We start from the raw sequence: 19,741 nt of genomic DNA, 5'->3' as shown, positions 1-19,741 counted from the left end.
GGAATATTTTTTAAAAGAAAAATTAGTTAAATATTCTTTTATAGAACAATGTCATTAAATATAAATAATATTATATTCATTCAATTTTAAGTAAATAAATGTGCTTGTATTTTTTTTATCCCATGCTTCCATTTATTTGTTTCCATATAAAATCAAATCATGTGTTATGAATGAGATGCTTTGTTATCATCAAGATTCCCTCTTACATATATACATATAAAATTACCTTCAAGTGGTTATAGAGATACCTCTCATGCCTAAACACCAAATCTTATGCAATATATTTAGACTCACTTAAACCTAGCTAGCTAGCCCGCATGCAAAAAACCCTAATTATGCTGTCTACGTAAAGCACATTGAATTCAATCAATTATCAACAACTCAACTATCCAAATATAATGCTGAAACGACATAAACATAAGTATGGGGGGTCTAGAAAATGATGAGCCCTTCTATACATATTAACTTATGAATGAATATTTCTTAAAAGTACTTTTCAGCTAACCATTATTCTCTCTCCTCTCTAGAACATATATACCCGGAAATAAAGATTTTCAAGTTGATTAAATAAATAAGTTTTAGTTGAACTGAGTGATTTTGAAGAATTAAAACGTTGGACCTCTACAAATCACTATACCCTAATGACTAATTTGTATAAATATTATTACATAAGCAGAAGAAGAAAATGTAGTCACAAGCACAAGGTCCTCCCCATTAAGGCAAATATCATATAATAACACATAAAAAATAATAATAACAATTTTATCTTTTTGTTTATTATAAAATTACATATTTGCTGTTGAAAACACATATCACATGTAGTATCTCATCTCCTATTCTGAGTTAATTAAAATATTAATTGTTATTTTCAATTTTTTTATTCATGTAACAATATATAATTGATATGAGACAGAAAATGAGATATTATTCAAAATAAGTATGATCCATGTCCATTGAAGTAGAGCATTGGCAAATGGAATGTTTTATTTAAAGGAATCGGGGACAATATTTTTTGACAGTGGTAGTAGCATACATAACATGGTACGAGATATATAAATGAACTGAAAGCTGTATCTATCTTTCAGCTTTTGTCTAATAAGTAGTAATAACTTTGTACCATACTCCATTACTTCACAGTGCACGCGTTATGGAGTGAGAGTATGAGACACATTTCACCGTTTGCTTCTCACAACACTCCTCTGTGATAAGTGTTGGAAAGTACTAAAACAAAGTATTGCAAGAAAAGCAACATCAAAAACAGCAAGCAAAACAGCTTAAATTAAAAACATAAGCAAGAAGCAAATGATGTGAAAACAAAAAAATGTTCATTTTATTCTGTCTGATATTAGGGCTTTTCTTTCTGTCCCCATCACAATTTTTCTCCTCACTAGTCCTTTTCCTTCTATACATACACAAAATAAAATAAATAAACTAAAACTACATTTTCTAATTTTCAATCACTTTATTCATATCTCTCTCTCCTCAGCCATATAATACAATCAACAAAAACTATCATAAACAAACTCTAATCAAGTACCATTTTCAAGTTTGAAGCATCTCACATTCTCCTTTCTTCACTTTCATATATATGACTGAGTGATCTCAAGTTCTTAAGCTTTGTTATCTGATCAAAGCAATATCATAGCCATAGGTACTTATATATATATATCCTATCTATTAAAGTTATACTTTTTTTGCTACCCTTTAGAGAAAAGTTTTGTTTTTTGGTTTTGAAATTGAGAAAAATGAAATGGGTTTTCAGTGATGATGACATTAAGCTCAAGCTGCAAAGAAGGGAGCAATGTTTTAATGGATAATGGAAAATATGTGAGGTATACACCAGAACAGGTTGAAGCACTTGAGAGGCTTTACCATGAATGCCCTAAACCAAGTTCACTTCGTCGCCAACAGCTTATTAGAGAGTGCCCCATTCTCTCCCATATTGAACCTAAGCAGATCAAGGTTTGGTTCCAGAACCGAAGGTACATACCCCTTCTCTTTTCTTCATTTTTTTGCTTCATATATGAATCTTATCCAAAAAATAATTGCTTCAATTCTTTTTGGATTAGGCTCATTTTGTATTCATAATTTAAAACAACTTATAATCAAATTTACTACAGCTCCTTAGAAAAAAGGTTTCCTTTTTAAATAGCATATGGATGCACTTAGAATTAAAATTGGTTACTAATTTTTACATTTCCTGTAATCAACTTACAGAAAAGAATTAAAAGCTCCTTGTTTTTTATTAATTTATTTGCCTCTTAGTTGAAGTATTTAAGTTGGAAATAACTAGTTTTTGTAATTATGGTGTTTTGTTTGTTTTTGTTGTTACAAAAGATGTAGAGAGAAACAGCGGAAGGAAGCGTCACGGTTGCAAAGTGTGAACAGAAAGCTAACAGCAATGAATAAGCTACTGATGGAGGAAAATGACAGATTGCAGAATCAGGTGTCTCAGCTTGTGTATGAAAACAGCTTTTTCCGCCAACACACCACACATAATGTAATTACTATTTACTATTTCTATATTTAACACTTTTGAGTCTATGAATTATGCATACATACACATATTCTGCTAATACACTTTCATTTGTAAACTACCAACTAAACAATAAATTATATATTGCCACATATATATGATTTTAGTATTATTGTTATTATTATTCTAATTATTATAGTTAAATAATTTTGATGATACCGGATTGCATGATTCATGTGCTTGAAAATATATATTTTTCTTACATTCATACTGCATCACACTTCAATCTAATTCAATACCTGTATAGTATTTTTTTCATTATTTAGTTATATTTATCTTTTTAAAAAAATTAGGCTTGACCACCTTACTAGTTACTACCTTAGCATGAGTCAGAGATGTGAGGAAACATAGATTACAAAAAAATATCATTCTTTATATTAAGAATATTATTTGCACACTCTTTTTCATTACATCATTCTTGTACATTATATCAGATAAAACATGCTAAGCACACTTTTTGTTTGGTGAGATACATGTTAAGTACTTTTTGTTGTGACTAAGTTGTGGTTACTGTACTTTATTTAGCAGACAACTCTTGCCACAACAGACACAAGCTGTGAGTCAGTGGTAACAAGTGGTCAGAGACAATTGACACCTCAGCATCCACCAAGGGATGCAAGCCCTGCTGGGTTAGTTAACAGTTAAATGCTTATTCAATTATTCTTCATTTCATTTGTTGTTTGATACTATCCTATATTCTATTCTCACTGCCATGTACTATTACTGTGTTTGTGTCTACTATGTAGACTTTTGTCCATTGCAGATGAAACTTTAGCAGAGTTTCTTTCCAAGGCCACTGGAACTGCTGTTGAGTGGGTCCAAATGCCCGGGATGAAGGTTCACCATTCTCTTTCTTTTCATTATTATTTCAATGTGTCAATTCCATCTTATGGTAATGCTATTCACATTCTAAATTATCTATTCACTAGATGTTTAGCTCCTCTAAAGTGTACTAATGTATCTATATTGATTAAGAAATCAACAATGGTCCAACAATGAAAACATGATTTGTTATATATATATGCTAATATATTATGATGATCACAAACTTTAATTTCTCAATTATTCTCTAAAGTGCTGTGCACCTTGCACTTTGGAGGGCCTGATTTCATTCACAAGTTACTACTTGATCATGATTTTAATGATGATTTTGTAAAACTGTAGTTAATTGATTAATAAGGAGTGTGAATAGGTAATCAGAAGTCACTAACATAGTATATGTGCTTTAATTTAGCAAAGCAACTTGTTCACCACATCATCTGAGCCTCAACATGATTAACTTTTAATATGTGCAGCCTGGTCCGGATTCCATTGGAATCGTTGCTATTTCTCATGGTTGCCCTGGAGTCGCAGCACGAGCCTGTGGCCTTGTGGGTTTAGAACCTGCCAGGGTAAGTTTCTTTCTGATTTTGTTATTAAGGTGAGAAATTCCGTTGAAGCAGAGAAAGTTATTAATGGCAAAAATGTTGTGTACAGGTTGCTGAAATCCTCAAAGATCGGCTGTCATGGTTTCGTGATTGCCGAACTGTGGATGTTCTAAATTTGATGTCCACTGCAAATGGAGGAACCATTGAACTGATTTACATGCAGGTATTATGGCAGGCCAACATAATCTCCCAAATTCTGAATAATTTACTTTAGAGCAGTATTACTAGAACAACTAATTCCAAGAACTTCTCATGATACGGTCAGTACATGATAGTTTTTTGCATAATGTACCCATACCTTGTTCATAAACTATAAAGTGTCATAAGAAGTAATCTGAATCAGTTTTTCAAATAACATTTTTATTTAGTACATGGCAGCATTGATAAATCTTTTTTCTCTCCATCTTTTGGCGTCTTTCTTAGTTGTATGCGCCAACAACTTTGGCACCTGGTCGTGACTTCTGGTTGCTTCGCTACACATCTCTTTTAGAAGACGGTAGTCTTGTGGTATGTGACTCACTCTAGTTCTTCTTTCCTAGCCTAACTCTTATGTGAAGTTGTAATTATGTTTTTTTTAACAATGAATTTTCAGGTCTGTGAAAGATCACTTAACAACACTCAAAATGGTCCTTCTATGCCACCAGTGCAGCATTTTATTAGAGCAGACATGATGCCAAGCGGGTATCTGATTAGACCTTGTGAAGGAGGGGGATCTATTATTCATATTGTTGATCATATTGTTTTAGAGGTCAGAAAATGTTTAAATACCTTTACTCTATAATAATGGAAAGAAAATTTGTTCCTTGCTTAATGCTGCTAGCTCTTTGAAATCAGCCCTGGAGTGTACCTGAGGTTTTGCGCCCACTTTATGAGTCATCCATGCTTCTAGCACAAAGGAAAACTATGGCGGTATGACTCTTGTTTCGGCCTAGTAATATCCATGCTTATATATTATCTCATCTTGCTAAGAACTATAGTCCCTTATATCGACATAAGCTTTGCGTAATTTCGTTAATGTTAAATACAGGTAAGGATATAAAGGGATGGAATTTGGACTTAACTGTTTTTATAACTCTGTAATTGTCATTCAGGCATTACGTCATTTGCGGCAAATTTCTCAAGAGGTTTCCCAGCCATGTGTCGCAGGATCGGGAAGAAGGCCTGCAGCTCTACGTGCACTTAGTCAACGTTTGAGCAAGTTTGTGACATCATCCTTTGCAATGTTCTAAGAAATAATTACATTGACTTGTTAAATAGTAATCTAACTTCAACTTCCTTGTTTTGCAGGGGCTTCAACGAAGCTGTCAATGGTTTTGCAGATGATGGTTGGTCCATGTTAGAGAGTGATGGCGTTGATGGTATCACTCTACATGTGAATTCATCACCTAGCAAGATGATGGGAGTAAATCTCGGATATAATAATGGATTTCCTTCGGTGACAAGCTCCATACTATGTGCCAAAGCATCCATTTTGTTACAGGTATATATAGTATATGCACATCAATGTGGATGAGTTAACTGCAAAGTATTTAGTCGTTTCATGCTATCTGTATTTGTAGAATGTACCTCCAGTGATTCTTCTTAGATTCTTGCGGGAGCACCGATCAGAATGGGCAGATAGCCGTATCGATGCTTACTCAGCTGCTGCTATTAAAGCTGGACCTTGTACCTTGCCAGGGCCACAAGCAGGAGGTTTTGGGGGTCAGGTTATTCTTCCATTATCTCACACAATTGAGCATGAAGAGGCAAGTTATTATTTTTACTCCAAATTTTGTAGTCTACCCGTTTTTGAAGACATATATCTTTGTTTCCTTAATGCACTAACATTCTTTTGGTTTTCTTGTTTTTGTGTGTATCACAAACTTGATCTCTAAAACAGTTCATGGAGGTTATTAAGCTTGAAAACATGGGCTACTATAGGGACGACATGACTATACCTGGTGATGTTTTCCTCTTGCAAGTAAGTATAATTTTTAACATCATCTATATCCAGAAGCATGACTTTCCATTTAAAAATACACTAATATAACAGTTCTAGGCATATGTAGACTAATGGTCTATAATAAAGTATAAAACACTTGTTAATTTGCACTATAAATGAATAACTAAAACACTGATATCTGCATATAACTTTGAAGATTCTTACCAAACTAAGTCATAGCTAACAGTCTTTCTGGTTGCACCTGTCCCCAGCTTTGTAGTGGAGTGGATGAGCATGCCGCTGGCACCAGTGCAGAACTCATTTTTGCTCCAATTGATGCATCTTTATCTGATGATCCACCAATTTTACCTTCTGGTTTTCGGATCATACCACTTGATTCTGGCAGAGTATGTGTAAAGTTGGCTTGACATATAACTTTATTGTACTTGTTTCGAAAATTGTTGTCTGCTTCGCCTTTTGTTTGAATAATGATTTTGATTCCTTTATCCTCTATATGATGTAGGATGCTGCGAGTCCAAACCGTACACTTGATCTTGCTTCTGCTCTTGATGTTGGAACCATAGGGAACAAAGCAGCTGGTGACAATTCAGGTCATTCCACAAAATCTGTGATGACAATAGCATTTATGTTTGCATGTGAAATCCACCTTCAAGAGAGTATAGCAACTATGGCCCGGCAGTATGTCCGCAATATTATTGCATCTGTTCAAAGGGTTTCATCAGCTCTTTCTCCGTCGCGATTTGGTTCTCATGATGCTTTTCGCTTACCACCTGGCACTCCTGAGGCACAAACACTTGCTCGATGGATTTGTAACAGCTATAGGTGTGTGTCACTTAAAGCCCGACTATGCATGACTGCTAAATTATATGATTTCACTGAAGTTTCTTGAATTGCAAGGAAGCATGACTATATAAGTTATATAAGTACATGGCATGCACATATCAGCTAGGTAGATGCAAATTTAGTTCTATACTAAGTGTTTTATGTTGATCCGAGGTCCATTTCAAACTTCTTTCTTTATTCTGATTACTTCTTTTATCATTCTAAATCTGTATAGAAAGCTTCCAAATGTATTGAGTTCTGGAATTCTTTGCAGGTTCTACTTAGGGGTAGAACTCCTTAAGTGTGATGGCAATGAGTCCATTCTCAAATTTCTTTGGCATCACTCAGATGCAATTTTATGCTGCTCTTTAAAGGTAATTTCTTTTTATCTCCATTCAGAATTATGTTCTCCTGCTTATCCTTACATGCTAATTATTTCTATCTTTATAATATGATTTTGTTAGGCACTACCTGTTTTCACATTTGCAAATCAAGCTGGACTTGACATGCTAGAAACAACCTTGGTTGCACTCCAAGACATCACCCCGGAAAAGATTTTCGACGAAAATGGAACGAAAACATTGTACTCTGAGTTCCCTCAGATAATGCAACAGGTATCGTAAGACAAGAAAATTAGATTTCCTTGTGTTCTTTCATTGTCTTTTCCAATTAGGACATAAGAGTATATCCTTCTTTTCTCCTTGGACTATGTTTATCTTTCTAAAGCTTTGATACTTTTAATTTTAACTAAGTGAAATTGAAGTACTAATTTTTTATGCATAGTCTCAAATAAATTAAATATTAGTTGGCCTTCACTTTCTAAAAAGGTAGTATTATTTTGGTGCAGGGTTTTATGTGCATTCAAGGTGGTATATGTTTGTCCAGCATGGAAAGGACAGTGTCCTATGAGAGAGCAGTGGCATGGAAAGTACTAAATGAAGAAGAAACAGCTCATTGCATATGTTTCATGTTTATCAATTGGTCTTTTGTTTGATAAGATTTAAGAACAAAATATATATGATTTAGTAAAGTAGAGCAGAATATAGATAGTATCCTTTTCATTTTCACTTTGGAGAATTCCTAGATTAATGCTCTATATAACTATTATTATTATTACACTGTTGTGAGCATATCCTGCTCCATGAATCCATGATCTATCTATGGCCCCATATTTTTTGGTTATCACCCCTTATTTATTCATCGGTGTAATATCTATACAGCGACAATGAAGAGATTTATACACAATCAATACATTATTCACTATTTATTTGTATTACTTTCACTTAAAAGTCAATCATGATTAAAAATTTTACACATTGCATACATCTTTTTCTCTTATTTGTTTCCTTTATGGTCTCTGATAATTGTGGGCACACATCTCTTTTTATTCTTTTCCTCTTCCTTTTATTTTAACACATACATGCTCTATTGGCCACTTTTCAATTACTGGACCTTATGTGAGCAATGTTTATGGGATTAAAATTTCAAACCCCATTTATTAATGGTTACACCCTAAGTTGTCCGTATGGTTTATATGCCAAAAGACAAAATTTACATATAAATCTAACCGAAATTTTTCTTAAAAAAGTTATACTTTCATATAGAACAGTACAAGACTTTCTTTTACAGGTGTTTATACTTCTATACAGAAAATTGGGTGTAATCATAAAAAAACACGTAATATGGTTTCATTACTACAAGTGACATTTGTTGAGATGAATAACACACATCTTGAAAAAAAATTATCTCTTATCCATAAAGTTAGAGGATATCATTGGTTATAAAAAGTAATAATTAAAAGATTTCAGAAGATATATATAGTAATAGTGGTTTAGAATATGACCATAATCCTTATCTTTTGATACTTTTGTCCATCACCACATTAATATAGAATAACTCTGTGTGGAATTGGAGGAAAATGGGGGTTCTACCATTCTCTTTATATTGAGTATTGACCACTTGGCCCCATTGGCTCTTAGGCGAATAGCATTGAGAAACATAGTGATATGTTTAATGCACAAACCTGCACTACAATTTGTCACTTAGAAATGACACTTGATAATCTTTTCACGGTGTCTTATCAAGCATTGTGAAAGTTAAAGTGTTAAGAGAGTTGAGAGTGATGTTACACATTTATAGATTCCATTTCTTAATCTACCAATTCATTTCCCTCTAGAGTCTATCATTGAGGCTACACAGATATAAACTAGTATCAATATTTGAGGTTAAGTTTTTGACATTTTCTTTGAGTTAATGCCTTATTTCACTATCTCTATGGTGAGGTCCATTTCAGTATTAATTTCTTACGTCTAGATAACAAAACCCACTTCATGTTGTTTATTTCTTACGTCTACATATAATAAAATTTGCATTTTTTTCATCTTTGGTGATATTAGCAGAATCACTTCATTCTACATATGATATGACATGCAAGGTTTTAAATTAATGGTGTGATTATGTTGCATTTATATTGTAGAAACTATAATGAAACTATTCGAAAACACTACCTTATCGTTTATCTTTAGTTTTAAGTTATGTTCTAAATCACTTCTTTCATTCCTTAATGGTGGCAGAAATAAGAACAATTTGTAACATGTATTGTTTAAAAGAGTGGTTCTCTGTTTCTTCTGAAGCCTAGTTCAAATCATGAATTGGGTTACATAATCTAACATTGAGGATATCAGGAATAAGAAAAGGACACAAAATTGTCATTGCTTTACTTGGGTTATTACTATCAATACTGAAAGGGAAATAGACCCCAGAGTCCCTTAAAAGTGTGTTTCTTTTGTTTTTGAAAGTGGTAGGGTGTTGATGTGATATTTGACCCAGCACTTTATCCAATGAGAGCCAAATCAAACTCTTACAGACAATTACAGAAGTAAAGCCTCTTTTAATTAGATTCACTAGCATAAAGTTTATATCACAGTCAAAAGTGACTTAAGTCTGTTAGAATCATTCATTATTTTATTTTTGGTATCCTTTACATTTAAACACAATTATCTCATTTCGGTAGAGAACTATAAAATGATTCTTGCATAACAATTTATAGTTTTTTGGTGAATTGGTTCCCTATGAGAAAAGAACTGAATTTTCATCTATAGTTTAAGTAAAATAAAGAACAAAGAAAAGAATAGTAATTTGTGACATACACTCACCTACATGAATGAGTTGTAACAAACAAGAAATAATTTTATCATTGAGTATTTCTCTTAAGGTGAAGCAAAAGTTGATTCAAACCCATAATAAATATTGCTAGAAACAACTGTGCACGAAGCTATAAAAACCTTATTAAATATATCTCTAGCGTATCGGTATTTGATAATATAACATATTGTGTACTTTATACTCATACCAAAGAGAATTGCGTATCATGTGACTATGATCCTCTTACCCTATGAGTTAGGCATTAATCAATTTCGGGGTGTGTGGCTTCCCCTCCCAATGAATGTTGCTCCTAAAAATCGAACCATTGACATTTTGATCTTTCCGGGATATAGTGGGAGCACTAAAGCAACACGTTGATTATTAGTTTAGAATGAATTATTATCAACTAAACAACGAATTAGATTTAAACACAGCAAATTTGTGTAACCATTCCATTGATTCCTCTGATTAAGTGAAAACCACAATAATTAGCATTTCTGTGTGCATTTTCTGCTAAGTCAGAGTGTTGCTACATACACAGTCAAGTTGCAGATCTTTCAATATTCATTTATGAGCTCATGAGTTTTTTAACTTCTCAATGCTCAAGTTTGTGACATTAATATTGAGCAATGCTAAACACTTACATCACCTTACATTTATTTTGGTTGTTATCATTTGATTATAGTTGGTCTTGCCTTATTTTTTGTACACCTACATTCTAATTCCGACACTTAAGTTGATACAACATATAAGACTACCTATCTATATGAGGCAAAAGCATCATTCTTAATATGCATAGTAGGTTTTCTCCTTAGCATATTTTCTTATTTTCTATTCTAATTAGATGTCAAAAGCTTGCTCTTAGTTACCACCAACTAGATCTATTATTCCCTTAATTTGCATATATACAATGGTTGATTTGATGCCTCAAGAATTCCAATAGCTTTCATACTGCTATAACTTTTCAAATGCATTTGTCCAAAGCATTAAAGCCACTAGGTAAATCCCTTTTCTAGCCACTTTGAACTCCATGGATTGAGTCAAGTGGGTGGGTGCAATATCTTGATGGGATGCACGTGGATCCAATATGATGATTAAAGTACAATAAAGTCTCAAAACAAAAGCAAGCTGTCTTTTAAGAAAGAAGCAAAAAATGAAAAATGTTCTACAAAGTAAATGAGATAAATTTGAAGACATTAACGTTTCAAACACTTGCTACTACAAAAGATAACCAAAGAACAAGACTTCACAAAAAATATGTTTGAAGCAAAGGAGCTTTTTTGACTTAAATGAATGAAGCCAAAGAACCTTTTGCATGGTCTCCAAGGGCTATGATTAAAATCTTGGGGTCTTTTGAGAAGAACAAAACATTGCAGCATATGATATGTATTCATGCCAGCTACACTGAGCTGGTTTACTTCTCATTATTTCTTCTTTACATTTTTATGCTTAGACCCATCTTTTCTTGTGGAATCTTCTACCATTCTAAGAGTTCTGATTGAACAAAAGATAAAAAAAGATTCTTGCACTACCATCATTACTCTGAGGCCATGAAATGAGAAAAGATTATTCAAAACAAAAAGAAGAAAAAAGAAGGAAAATTTAATATATAAAAATAGAATTCTCTGCACTATCATCATAACATGGAAGGAAAGTTGGTCTCTAGAAATTGTGGACAGACCTGGTTGGAAAGATCCCATTAATGTACTACTTTTATCTAAGTGGATTGCATTTAATGTTTAATTATATACACACTAACCCAAATCTAGTGCATTATTCTATATAGAGAAAGAAAGAATTAGGCCAAAGGTACTAAGTACTAACTACATTGAAGTGTTAGAGTTTAAGACATGGTATGCGTTCATATTTGTAACTAAGTCAAAGCCAACCTACAAACATTGAATCTGTTTTTGAGTATATTTAAGTTCTAAACAATGCTGAAAGAAATTTGATACAACCCTTAGGTATACAATTCTGTCAAAGCTCTTTAACTTATTCTCAGTTAGCTTGTTTTGTCACATTAAAAGAAAGATATATGAGTTTTTGACCGCACTCTAAAATATTAGATTTATGAGTCCATTCACTTATATAAATACCTACATTTATAGTATGGTTGAGTTCATTTCTGAACTTTCATTCTCATAGGTCACGTATCTAAAATTAAATTATTATAAAAGTATGAAAAGATATCAGACGGCCATCACTGTTGATTTTGTTTGTACAACTATCATAGATTCAAACTTGCATCATGGAATGAAGAGTATCCATATGGAAGAAATCTAATAAGTGATCTTTTATCAGTCTCATAATCATAACATTGTTTAAAGGTCTCAATTACAGTTTGCATTCAAACTGAAAAAGGAAATGAGAAAAATGCGTTCCCTTATCATTCTATATAATGGCAGAAGTTTGTGTTGAATGTCTATGAGTGAATTAGATTTTTGTGATTGTCTTATTATGACAAATGGAACATTGAATGTGATTGCATCATTAGGTCTCAGTAATGTATGTATCAATATGTATGAGTGTGTTTTTGCATGCTGTTTGAGTACTACGAATCTGTGATTGTACGCTTAATGGTATAATGATATTCTTTTTGCTTTTGTGCAAAGAGTGGACGACAAATATGATTAAAACCCTAGAGAATAACTAAAATGTGGTCCACTTCATAATGATGAGTGTTGTTCTATCGTTTCCACTCTCTCCTCTAAAGACCAAAAAACATTCACTTTCCCATTCGATCCAATCCTCCTAGTTCCATCTAGGGTTGGCAACTTAATAGTACTGTGTTTATGTTATTTTCTTAATTAAAACCAAACTCCTTCAAAGTACAACATCAACGTTTTAAACTTTAGTTCTTAAGGCGCTTTCTAAAACTTCCCAAAACCTTAATGAAAGTTGTATAGCCATTCATGAACTCATATATACTGATGATCTTTTTCATTAATAAAGAAATGAGTACTACAAAAAAAAACAAAAGGAAAATTAATATATTAAGATATTTTTATGCTTTTATATATAATGAAATAAAATATTTGTCAAAAAAATACAAGGAAATCAAGTAATTGTCTCTTAATTATTGTTCCATATATACATGATTTTCACTAATTATTACTATTTATAAGACACTTACAACTAACAACAATTCACATATATTAAAAAAAATACGTAAAAATAATTGCGACTCTGAAATTTATTAACAGTTATATTAGCATTCCATATTATTTGGTTAACTATTTCTTCTTCTTATATATGATTATCAGTTTTTAATGTAGAACATGAATGTTCAATTTAATTTCTTATGAAAAAAATTGTATATTACACCAATCGAATAAATTCAATTGTAGATTATAAATATTTAACACAAAATATTATATTTGACATTTATGATATACAAACTACACATTATAAATAATAGGAAAGTGGCTGGCAGATACGACGGTGCCTCTCAACACGCCTGTGACTTATATATACACAAAAATATTTTTTAAATGTGACTTATAATAAGAATTACTTTATGATTTGTGTATTTTATAATTGTGTATGGGTTGAAACGTTGAATGTTCATTATACTCCTTAAAAGTATTAATTTGATTGATAAAAATTAATATATATGTAAGAGGAAACAATTTTATTTCTATAAACTCCTTTAATAAATTTAACTTGCTATTGAAATCTAACAAAAAAATTACAAAAATAGGCTATATATCTATAATTCTTATATATTCACTATATTTTCTCTTACCTAATTTTAACCCAAAATTTCCCTTTCTAACTCTACATATTGTCTTGGTCCTCCACACCTATAATTCAATAGCCAAACATTTCATGAGGGCCCGCATCTTATGATGCTTTCACTGAATTAGGGAACATATCCAATAGAAAATGTGTGAAATTAAAAAAACAATGAGATTTAATTTCTAAGTATTGGGCGAAAACAGTGGCAATGACTATACATCATTTATTAAAATATTAACTAATTTCTAAGTGATACTCCTATCTACAAAAATATTAACTATTACAAGAAATGCAACTAGATGGATTCTAAACCCATTTCAAAAAGGAGAAAGAAAACCCGACGAATCGATCACTAAGAAGATTCCACGAATAAATGTTTGAGACTGTAAAAACAACACATAGTCTAAGAAGTACAAATTGTATAGTATTAGACCATACAGTCTATATAGAGAGGGTGCATTATTGCTTTCATATGATTAATTTATCATTGCATTCAAATTATTTACACTTACTTTTACACTCATGAGTAGCATATCAAAGCATACCCCTTATATATAAAATGTCAAACCAAACATTTCCCTAGAAATCCAAGATCAACAACTTACTTATGCTAAACTAAAAACTTTCAACAAATTAAGTAGAAATTATAAAATAAAAAAAAAGACATAACAAAATAAAACTATTACAAAAGTGCTGAAACTCAACAAAAAGTGGGTACAGTGTTGGTATGAACAGACACTAATGCTGTGAGTACTTCACTTGCGCATGGCCTTGCTTTGGGATCTGTGGCAGTGCAATGCAGTGCTAGATTCATAGTCTCAACGATGTCGTTTTGGTTAGTGGATGATGATGATGATGATGATGCATCTCCACCCTTAATCATAGGATCAATCCACGTGTCAACATCACAATCTGAGTAGCAGTATTGGGCCCACTCAACAATGTTCTGGTGCATGCCATTCCCTGCTTCTATATCCATACTTCTTCTTCCACTCAATAATTCAATCAATATAACTCCAAACCCATATATTGCACTCTTTTCTGTCACTTCTTTCATTTTTCTAGCCTCTGAAAAATTATGTGGACCCATAATCAGTTTTCTATAAAAAGAACATTATTTTACTTATATTTATATATGATATAATATGAAAATGTTTAGCACCACTTATATAAAAATAATAATGTGTCATGTAGTGTAAGAATGTTTATCAATTAAGATATGACATAAGATAGAATGACAAGTGATAAGACAATAATAGAAAGCTGAAGATTTTTTTTACATATTACGTATGAACTTGTGAAAACTTTATCACCCTATGAAAATGCGACAACCATAATATAGTAACAAATAAAGAAAGGAATCAACCTGTCATATACATACCATATAATAATTTGATTGAAAATATATAGTTTCAACATTTTCTGCAACTCTAGTTGTCACCCTAGTCATGGATGATTGTTTGTAATATATGTTATTCGACCTTACTTTTACCTAAACAGTGATATCAGATTCACACTCATTCAAACACAATTCACTAATAATTCTATTAAACATGTTATTTGTTAAGGTTAGTGACCTAAAAGGAGCATTATTATATGTACATATAAAACTGACATCTGCTATCTATATATATATGTGAGTCTGTGTACACATAACAATTTTGAAGGTGAAAAATAGTCATTACCTGGGGCAAGATAGGGTGAAAAAATGGAACCCTTGAAATCCATACATGCTATTCCTGAAGGGTTGACCTTCAAACGAGGGACACCCTTAGTATCCACTAAAACAATCTCTGGTGACACTTCATCAATCAAAACAAACGAGGAACAGTGACAATGCAAGAACTTCAATGCTTTTGCAATCCCCACAGCAATTTTTCTTCGCCTTTCCCAACTCAAACTGCTCAAAATATCACTTAGGGTCTTTTCTTTTGATGAATACTCATACACCAAGAACCCTCTCTTCCCAGATGACATAGATAATGTTGCAATAAGGTTAACAATATTCGGGTGCTTAACCTTCCCAAACTTCATTATCTCTTCCCAAAAACTCAAAGGAAGTGAAATTGGATCACTCATTTCTATAACCATGAATTGCATGTCATTCTTTGAACACTTTCCTTCGTATGAAACCCAACTCCTTCCTTTGGAAATCACTTTTCCTTCTTTAGTTGCAGACAAAACATCTTCAATTGTTATCATTTTCGACACCTTATAATCGAAGAATTGTATTTCCCACGTGCCATCTTCTTTTTCCACTCTTCTCACTTTCAAATTATGTCTTCTATGAACAAAAGCAATGAGAAAATAAGCTACAGTTAAAACAACCAACCCCACGATAAAACATAGTAAAATGAAGAGCCATGTCGGGTTTTGATCATTGCTTTTTTTGCATGGTGGCAAATGCAAACTGTTTGAACTTGAAGTACTATCACAAAGGTTGTTGCCGGTTATTGCACTTGCATTAATGGCAAGGAAAGCTTCGGTGGATGGTAAACTTCCATGAAAATGGTTGTGTGATATATTAACCTGAACAAGAGATTCCACACTTCCTAGATTTTTTGGAATCTCGCCGGTAAGTTGGTTTGAAGATAAATCAAGAAGACTAAGAACTGGCATCTCGGAAAGTTTTACCGGAATGTGACCAGTAAGGTGGTTGTGGCTGAAGTCTAAAACCACAAGCTTCTTGCACAAACATAGTTCTTCTGGGATGTTACCATAGAGGTTGTTATTGCTTAGCTTCAATTGCATCACCTCTGATAAGCTTCCAAAACCATGTGGAATATAACCTGGAAAATAAACTTTATACTTAACTCCAAATCTTTGATTTTGAATATTAATATCATATATGATTTTAACTAATAGCGGTTTTTATGTGTTTGTGATTGTTAGTATGGATCATGCAATAATTATGTACATAGAAATAAAGCATCAATTCAGATCTCTTTGCTTTTCGAAGCACTTTTTAAGGCATACTTATAAAGAATTTAAGAGTAAATGAGAGATAGAAAGAAACATATATGATATAAATATGATGTTGAATTAACCAAGATTCTAACCTGAAAATTGATTGTGTGATAAATCCAGGTCCTCTAGTTTGGCACTCCCAAAAGTGTTTGGAAGGTTCCCTGAGAAGTTGTTATTAGCCAAACTCAGCATTTGAAGTGCTTTCATATTCCACTTTCTATCATCAATCCTTCCATAAAGTTTGTTGCCAGAGATATCCAACATGTATATATGAGGAAGTTTTGTTAGATCTGTTGGTAATGAGCCAGAAAGCTTGTTGTCTTGGAGGCGCACTCTTCCCAAGCTTGTGCAAGAGCTTAAGCTATTTGGAATTTCACCTTCCAAAGCGTTGGAGAAAAGAATGAGCTTGAAAAGAATGCCAGAGTCACATAAAGAATCTGGAATCTTCCCTATAAGGTTGTTGGAGGAAAGGTCCAAAACAGTGAGGTTGTTATGTTTTCCTAGCTCTTGTGGAATCTCACCTATTAACTTGTTTGACCATAATTGAAGGACTTGAAGCCGAGGCAAAGATGTTAAAGACTTTGGAATTTTTCCAGTAAAACTGTTAGAGAAAAGGTGAAGAATCTCTAGTCTTTGGAGGTTAATCACAAGCTCAGAAATCTCACCAGAAAGGGAATTATAACTTAAATCAAGAGAAACAAGGTTTCTGAGTTCATAAATGGATAAGGGAATTGGACCAGAAAGTTTGTTTTGGTAGAGAAAGAGATACTGAAGGTGAGTGAGGTTTCCAAGAGATTCAGGTAATGGTCCTGTGAGATTGTTGTAAACAAGGTCAAGGTGATTCAAAGAGTATAACTCTCCAATGCTTCTTGGTATCTCATCTGAAAGATTGTTATAACCAAAGTAAATCCACTTCAAACTCTTCATTAGGCCTATGTCCTTTGGAATTTCACCAACTAATTGGTTTGAAGCCAAAGTGAGGTATTGTAAAGTGGTCAAATTGGTTATCGAATTTGGAATCTTTCCAACCAAAACATTTCCTCCAATATCAAGATACTTTAGCCTTGGAAGCAATCCAATTTGGTTTGGTATGACACCAGAAAACATGTTGTTGGAGAGGTCCAAAGTTTCAAGGTTTGAAAAGGATACTGAGAACAAGGTTTGTGGCAGAAAACCTGTGAGGTTGTTGTTGCTGAGGTTAAGATAACGGAGTGGTGAAAGAGAAGAATAAGGGTTGAGTTTGATTTCTCCAACAAGCTTGTTGTTGGAGAGGTCAAGGTTTGTAACATATGGAAGTTGAAACATGGTTGAGGAAATCTCACCAGAGATGTTTTTTGATGAGAGCATAATGGAGTTAACGTTGGAAGAGTTGCTGCAAGTGATGCCATGCCACTTGCAAATAGAAGATGAATTGAGCCAGTTGGAGAGAAAGTGAAGAGGGTCATGGATTGAAGCTTTGAAAGATAAGAGAAGCTCAACCTCTTCTTGTCCTTGTAATGATTTGAAGTTGAGCATGAACATGAAAAGCCATATAAACATGAAGAGAGACTTTGAAGAAAATGTTGGAGCAGCTTTGGCCATGTTGAGTTTCATTCTTCACACTAATCAGTTTTCTATGTGCCTTGGACTTAACTCCTCGGATCCCAAGCTGTAAAAAGTGAATAAAATGATTAACATAACTTTTTAATATATCAGTGATGCTTTCTTAGTGTGTATCCAATTACATATTTTAACTTACTTAAAAGGGTATATTCATATTAAAAATTAGTACATTTAAAGAATTTACACTGCATCAATAAATATATTCATCAATTTACAATACAAAGTTATCATATTTGAATATGTTAACATGTATCATCCAACACTTCAAAAAAAGAATCATTAAAAAACATAATGTACAAGAGTATGGGTTAGCCTTACTGTGAATTCTTTTTTATGATACTATATATATTAAAAAGAAGGAATATGCATCTGACAAAAGTGGCTATGAGTTATAAACATTAGTTCTAGCTACCATTAATTAAATATACACCAGTTCATATTAAGGAACATGCATGCACCATGATGGAAGCTAGAGAAGAAATTGCAAAAGCTATATAGTAGAATAGGTATTAAAAAGGTGTAATTACGTACCCAAATATCATAATTATAGAGTACTTAGTTTTGTGCTGTTGATGAAGCTCTGAGTCAAAATGATTTGAATATAGAGAACACCTAAGATTGAAAACAAAGGAAGAGAGAAAGCGGTGAATTAATTCATTGAAATACTATTTGAAGAGGATGGGTTGAACATGAGAGAGGTGTGTGTGGGTTCTTAAATAGAGATTGAAGTGTGGATAGTGTGGAATTTGACACAATTTTAGAAGATAATTACGAAAGTGCACCTTGACTTTCTTAGATTCATGTTTGAACAGAAACAGGTTGAAAGGGAAACAAGGACATATGTTGGAGAAAGGCCTCTGATTTTGTCGGGTTGTTACTAAAATGCTCTTTTTGACTGCCTCATTGACTAAGAAGGACTAGGAAAAGTAGCAAACAAATTCTGTGACCGTTCAAAACAAACACTTCTAAACTCTAAACTCTTGGTGTTATTCATGAAATGTTCATTGGTGAATGCTGAGGATAATTTGATAGACTTATATGTAAATGGAACCTAACAAAACTAGTAAAATAAAAAAGCAAATAAGTTAATATACTTGTAGAATTGATAAGTTCACTTCTATAATTGACTCAATAAATATAATGTTTTAATATTTTGGATGAATGTGAGCTCTTTTATTTATTTTGGGCTCCTATTCTAAACAACAATAGTTAATGGTATGTCATATCAATCATCATATCTATGTGTAGTGAGTGAAAATATACACTTTTGATGTTGTACTTAAACTCCTGGCTAGTTATAATGAATTTTAAGAACAAGATGTGCTATGGGAGGGTGGGGCTAATTTGCTTTTAATTAGTACAAGTTTTGATTATCTTGGAGGTGGCCTTCGTTTGTTTTATGTTGTCAGAACCTTATATATATGTGTGATGTTTTATTCCAATATTCCACGTGCTGGACAAGAGAACCATGACATAGGAATGATTTGTACACATTCTAAACTAGTTTAATTATGAAGATTGTTATCCCTTCATTATTTAGGTAAGGAAAAAACTATTTTTGGT

General features: G+C 32.7%; 2 protein-coding genes across 4 annotated transcripts; one reads left to right on the top strand and one right to left on the bottom strand.

The window, feature by feature from the left end:
• On the top strand, positions 1,507-7,909 carry LOC109326845 (homeobox-leucine zipper protein ATHB-15-like). The gene is made up of 19 exons (XM_019559714.1): positions 1,507-1,651; positions 1,763-1,982; positions 2,338-2,500; positions 3,065-3,165; positions 3,283-3,373; positions 3,832-3,927; positions 4,013-4,126; positions 4,387-4,470; positions 4,556-4,711; positions 4,798-4,872; positions 5,055-5,161; positions 5,251-5,443; positions 5,523-5,708; positions 5,843-5,923; positions 6,157-6,291; positions 6,408-6,727; positions 7,002-7,101; positions 7,192-7,341; positions 7,575-7,909. Exons 2-19 carry the CDS (start codon positions 1,765-1,767, stop codon positions 7,719-7,721), a joined length of 2,517 nt encoding a protein of 838 aa, XP_019415259.1. The 5' UTR covers positions 1,507-1,651; positions 1,763-1,764; the 3' UTR covers positions 7,722-7,909.
• On the bottom strand, positions 6,915-18,868 carry LOC109326844 (probably inactive leucine-rich repeat receptor-like protein kinase At2g25790). 3 transcript variants are annotated; one of them, XM_019559712.1, is made up of 5 exons: positions 18,710-18,868; positions 16,669-18,224; positions 15,693-16,398; positions 15,295-15,650; positions 14,050-14,677 (listed from the first exon to the last, which is right to left on the bottom strand). In XM_019559712.1, the coding sequence occupies exons 2-5, from the start codon at positions 18,167-18,169 to the stop codon at positions 14,310-14,312; spliced, it is 2,931 nt and encodes a 976-aa protein (XP_019415257.1). In that variant the 5' UTR covers positions 18,170-18,224; positions 18,710-18,868; the 3' UTR covers positions 14,050-14,309. The 3 variants fall into 3 exon arrangements, with proteins under 3 accessions (XP_019415258.1, XP_019415257.1, XP_019415256.1); XM_019559713.1 differs by lacking the exon at positions 14,050-14,677 and adding an exon at positions 6,915-6,927 and having other exon boundaries at positions 15,295-16,398; XM_019559711.1 differs by having other exon boundaries at positions 15,295-16,398.

Source organism: Lupinus angustifolius, chromosome LG14, assembly GCF_001865875.1.
Source record: "Lupinus angustifolius cultivar Tanjil chromosome LG14, LupAngTanjil_v1.0, whole genome shotgun sequence".
NCBI lineage: Eukaryota > Viridiplantae > Streptophyta > Magnoliopsida > Fabales > Fabaceae > Lupinus > Lupinus angustifolius.
The sequence above is the reverse complement of the archived record's forward strand: the minus strand, read 5'-3'. Positions and strand labels throughout refer to the sequence as shown.

What these genes read in the sequence shown, in the direction of transcription:
- LOC109326844 (XM_019559711.1), bottom strand. Translation starts at nt 18,169, where the DNA reads ATGAAACTCAACATGGCCAAAGCTGCTCCAACATTTTCTTCAAAGTCT. An exon ending in ATCACACAATCAATTTTCAG is followed by an intron (nt 16,399 to 16,668) that starts GTTAGAATCTTG and finishes TTTATTTTCCAG; the next exon opens with GTTATATTCCACATGGTTTT. An exon ending in TTCACCCTATCTTGCCCCAG is followed by an intron (nt 14,678 to 15,294) that starts GTAATGACTATT and finishes ATAATTTTTCAG; the next exon opens with AGGCTAGAAAAATGAAAGAA.
- LOC109326845 (XM_019559714.1), top strand. Translation starts at nt 1,765, where the DNA reads ATGATGACATTAAGCTCAAGCTGCAAAGAAGGGAGCAATGTTTTAATG. An exon ending in GTTTGGTTCCAGAACCGAAG is followed by an intron (nt 1,983 to 2,337) that starts GTACATACCCCT and finishes TTGTTACAAAAG; the next exon opens with ATGTAGAGAGAAACAGCGGA. An exon ending in CACAAAGGAAAACTATGGCG is followed by an intron (nt 4,873 to 5,054) that starts GTATGACTCTTG and finishes ATTGTCATTCAG; the next exon opens with GCATTACGTCATTTGCGGCA.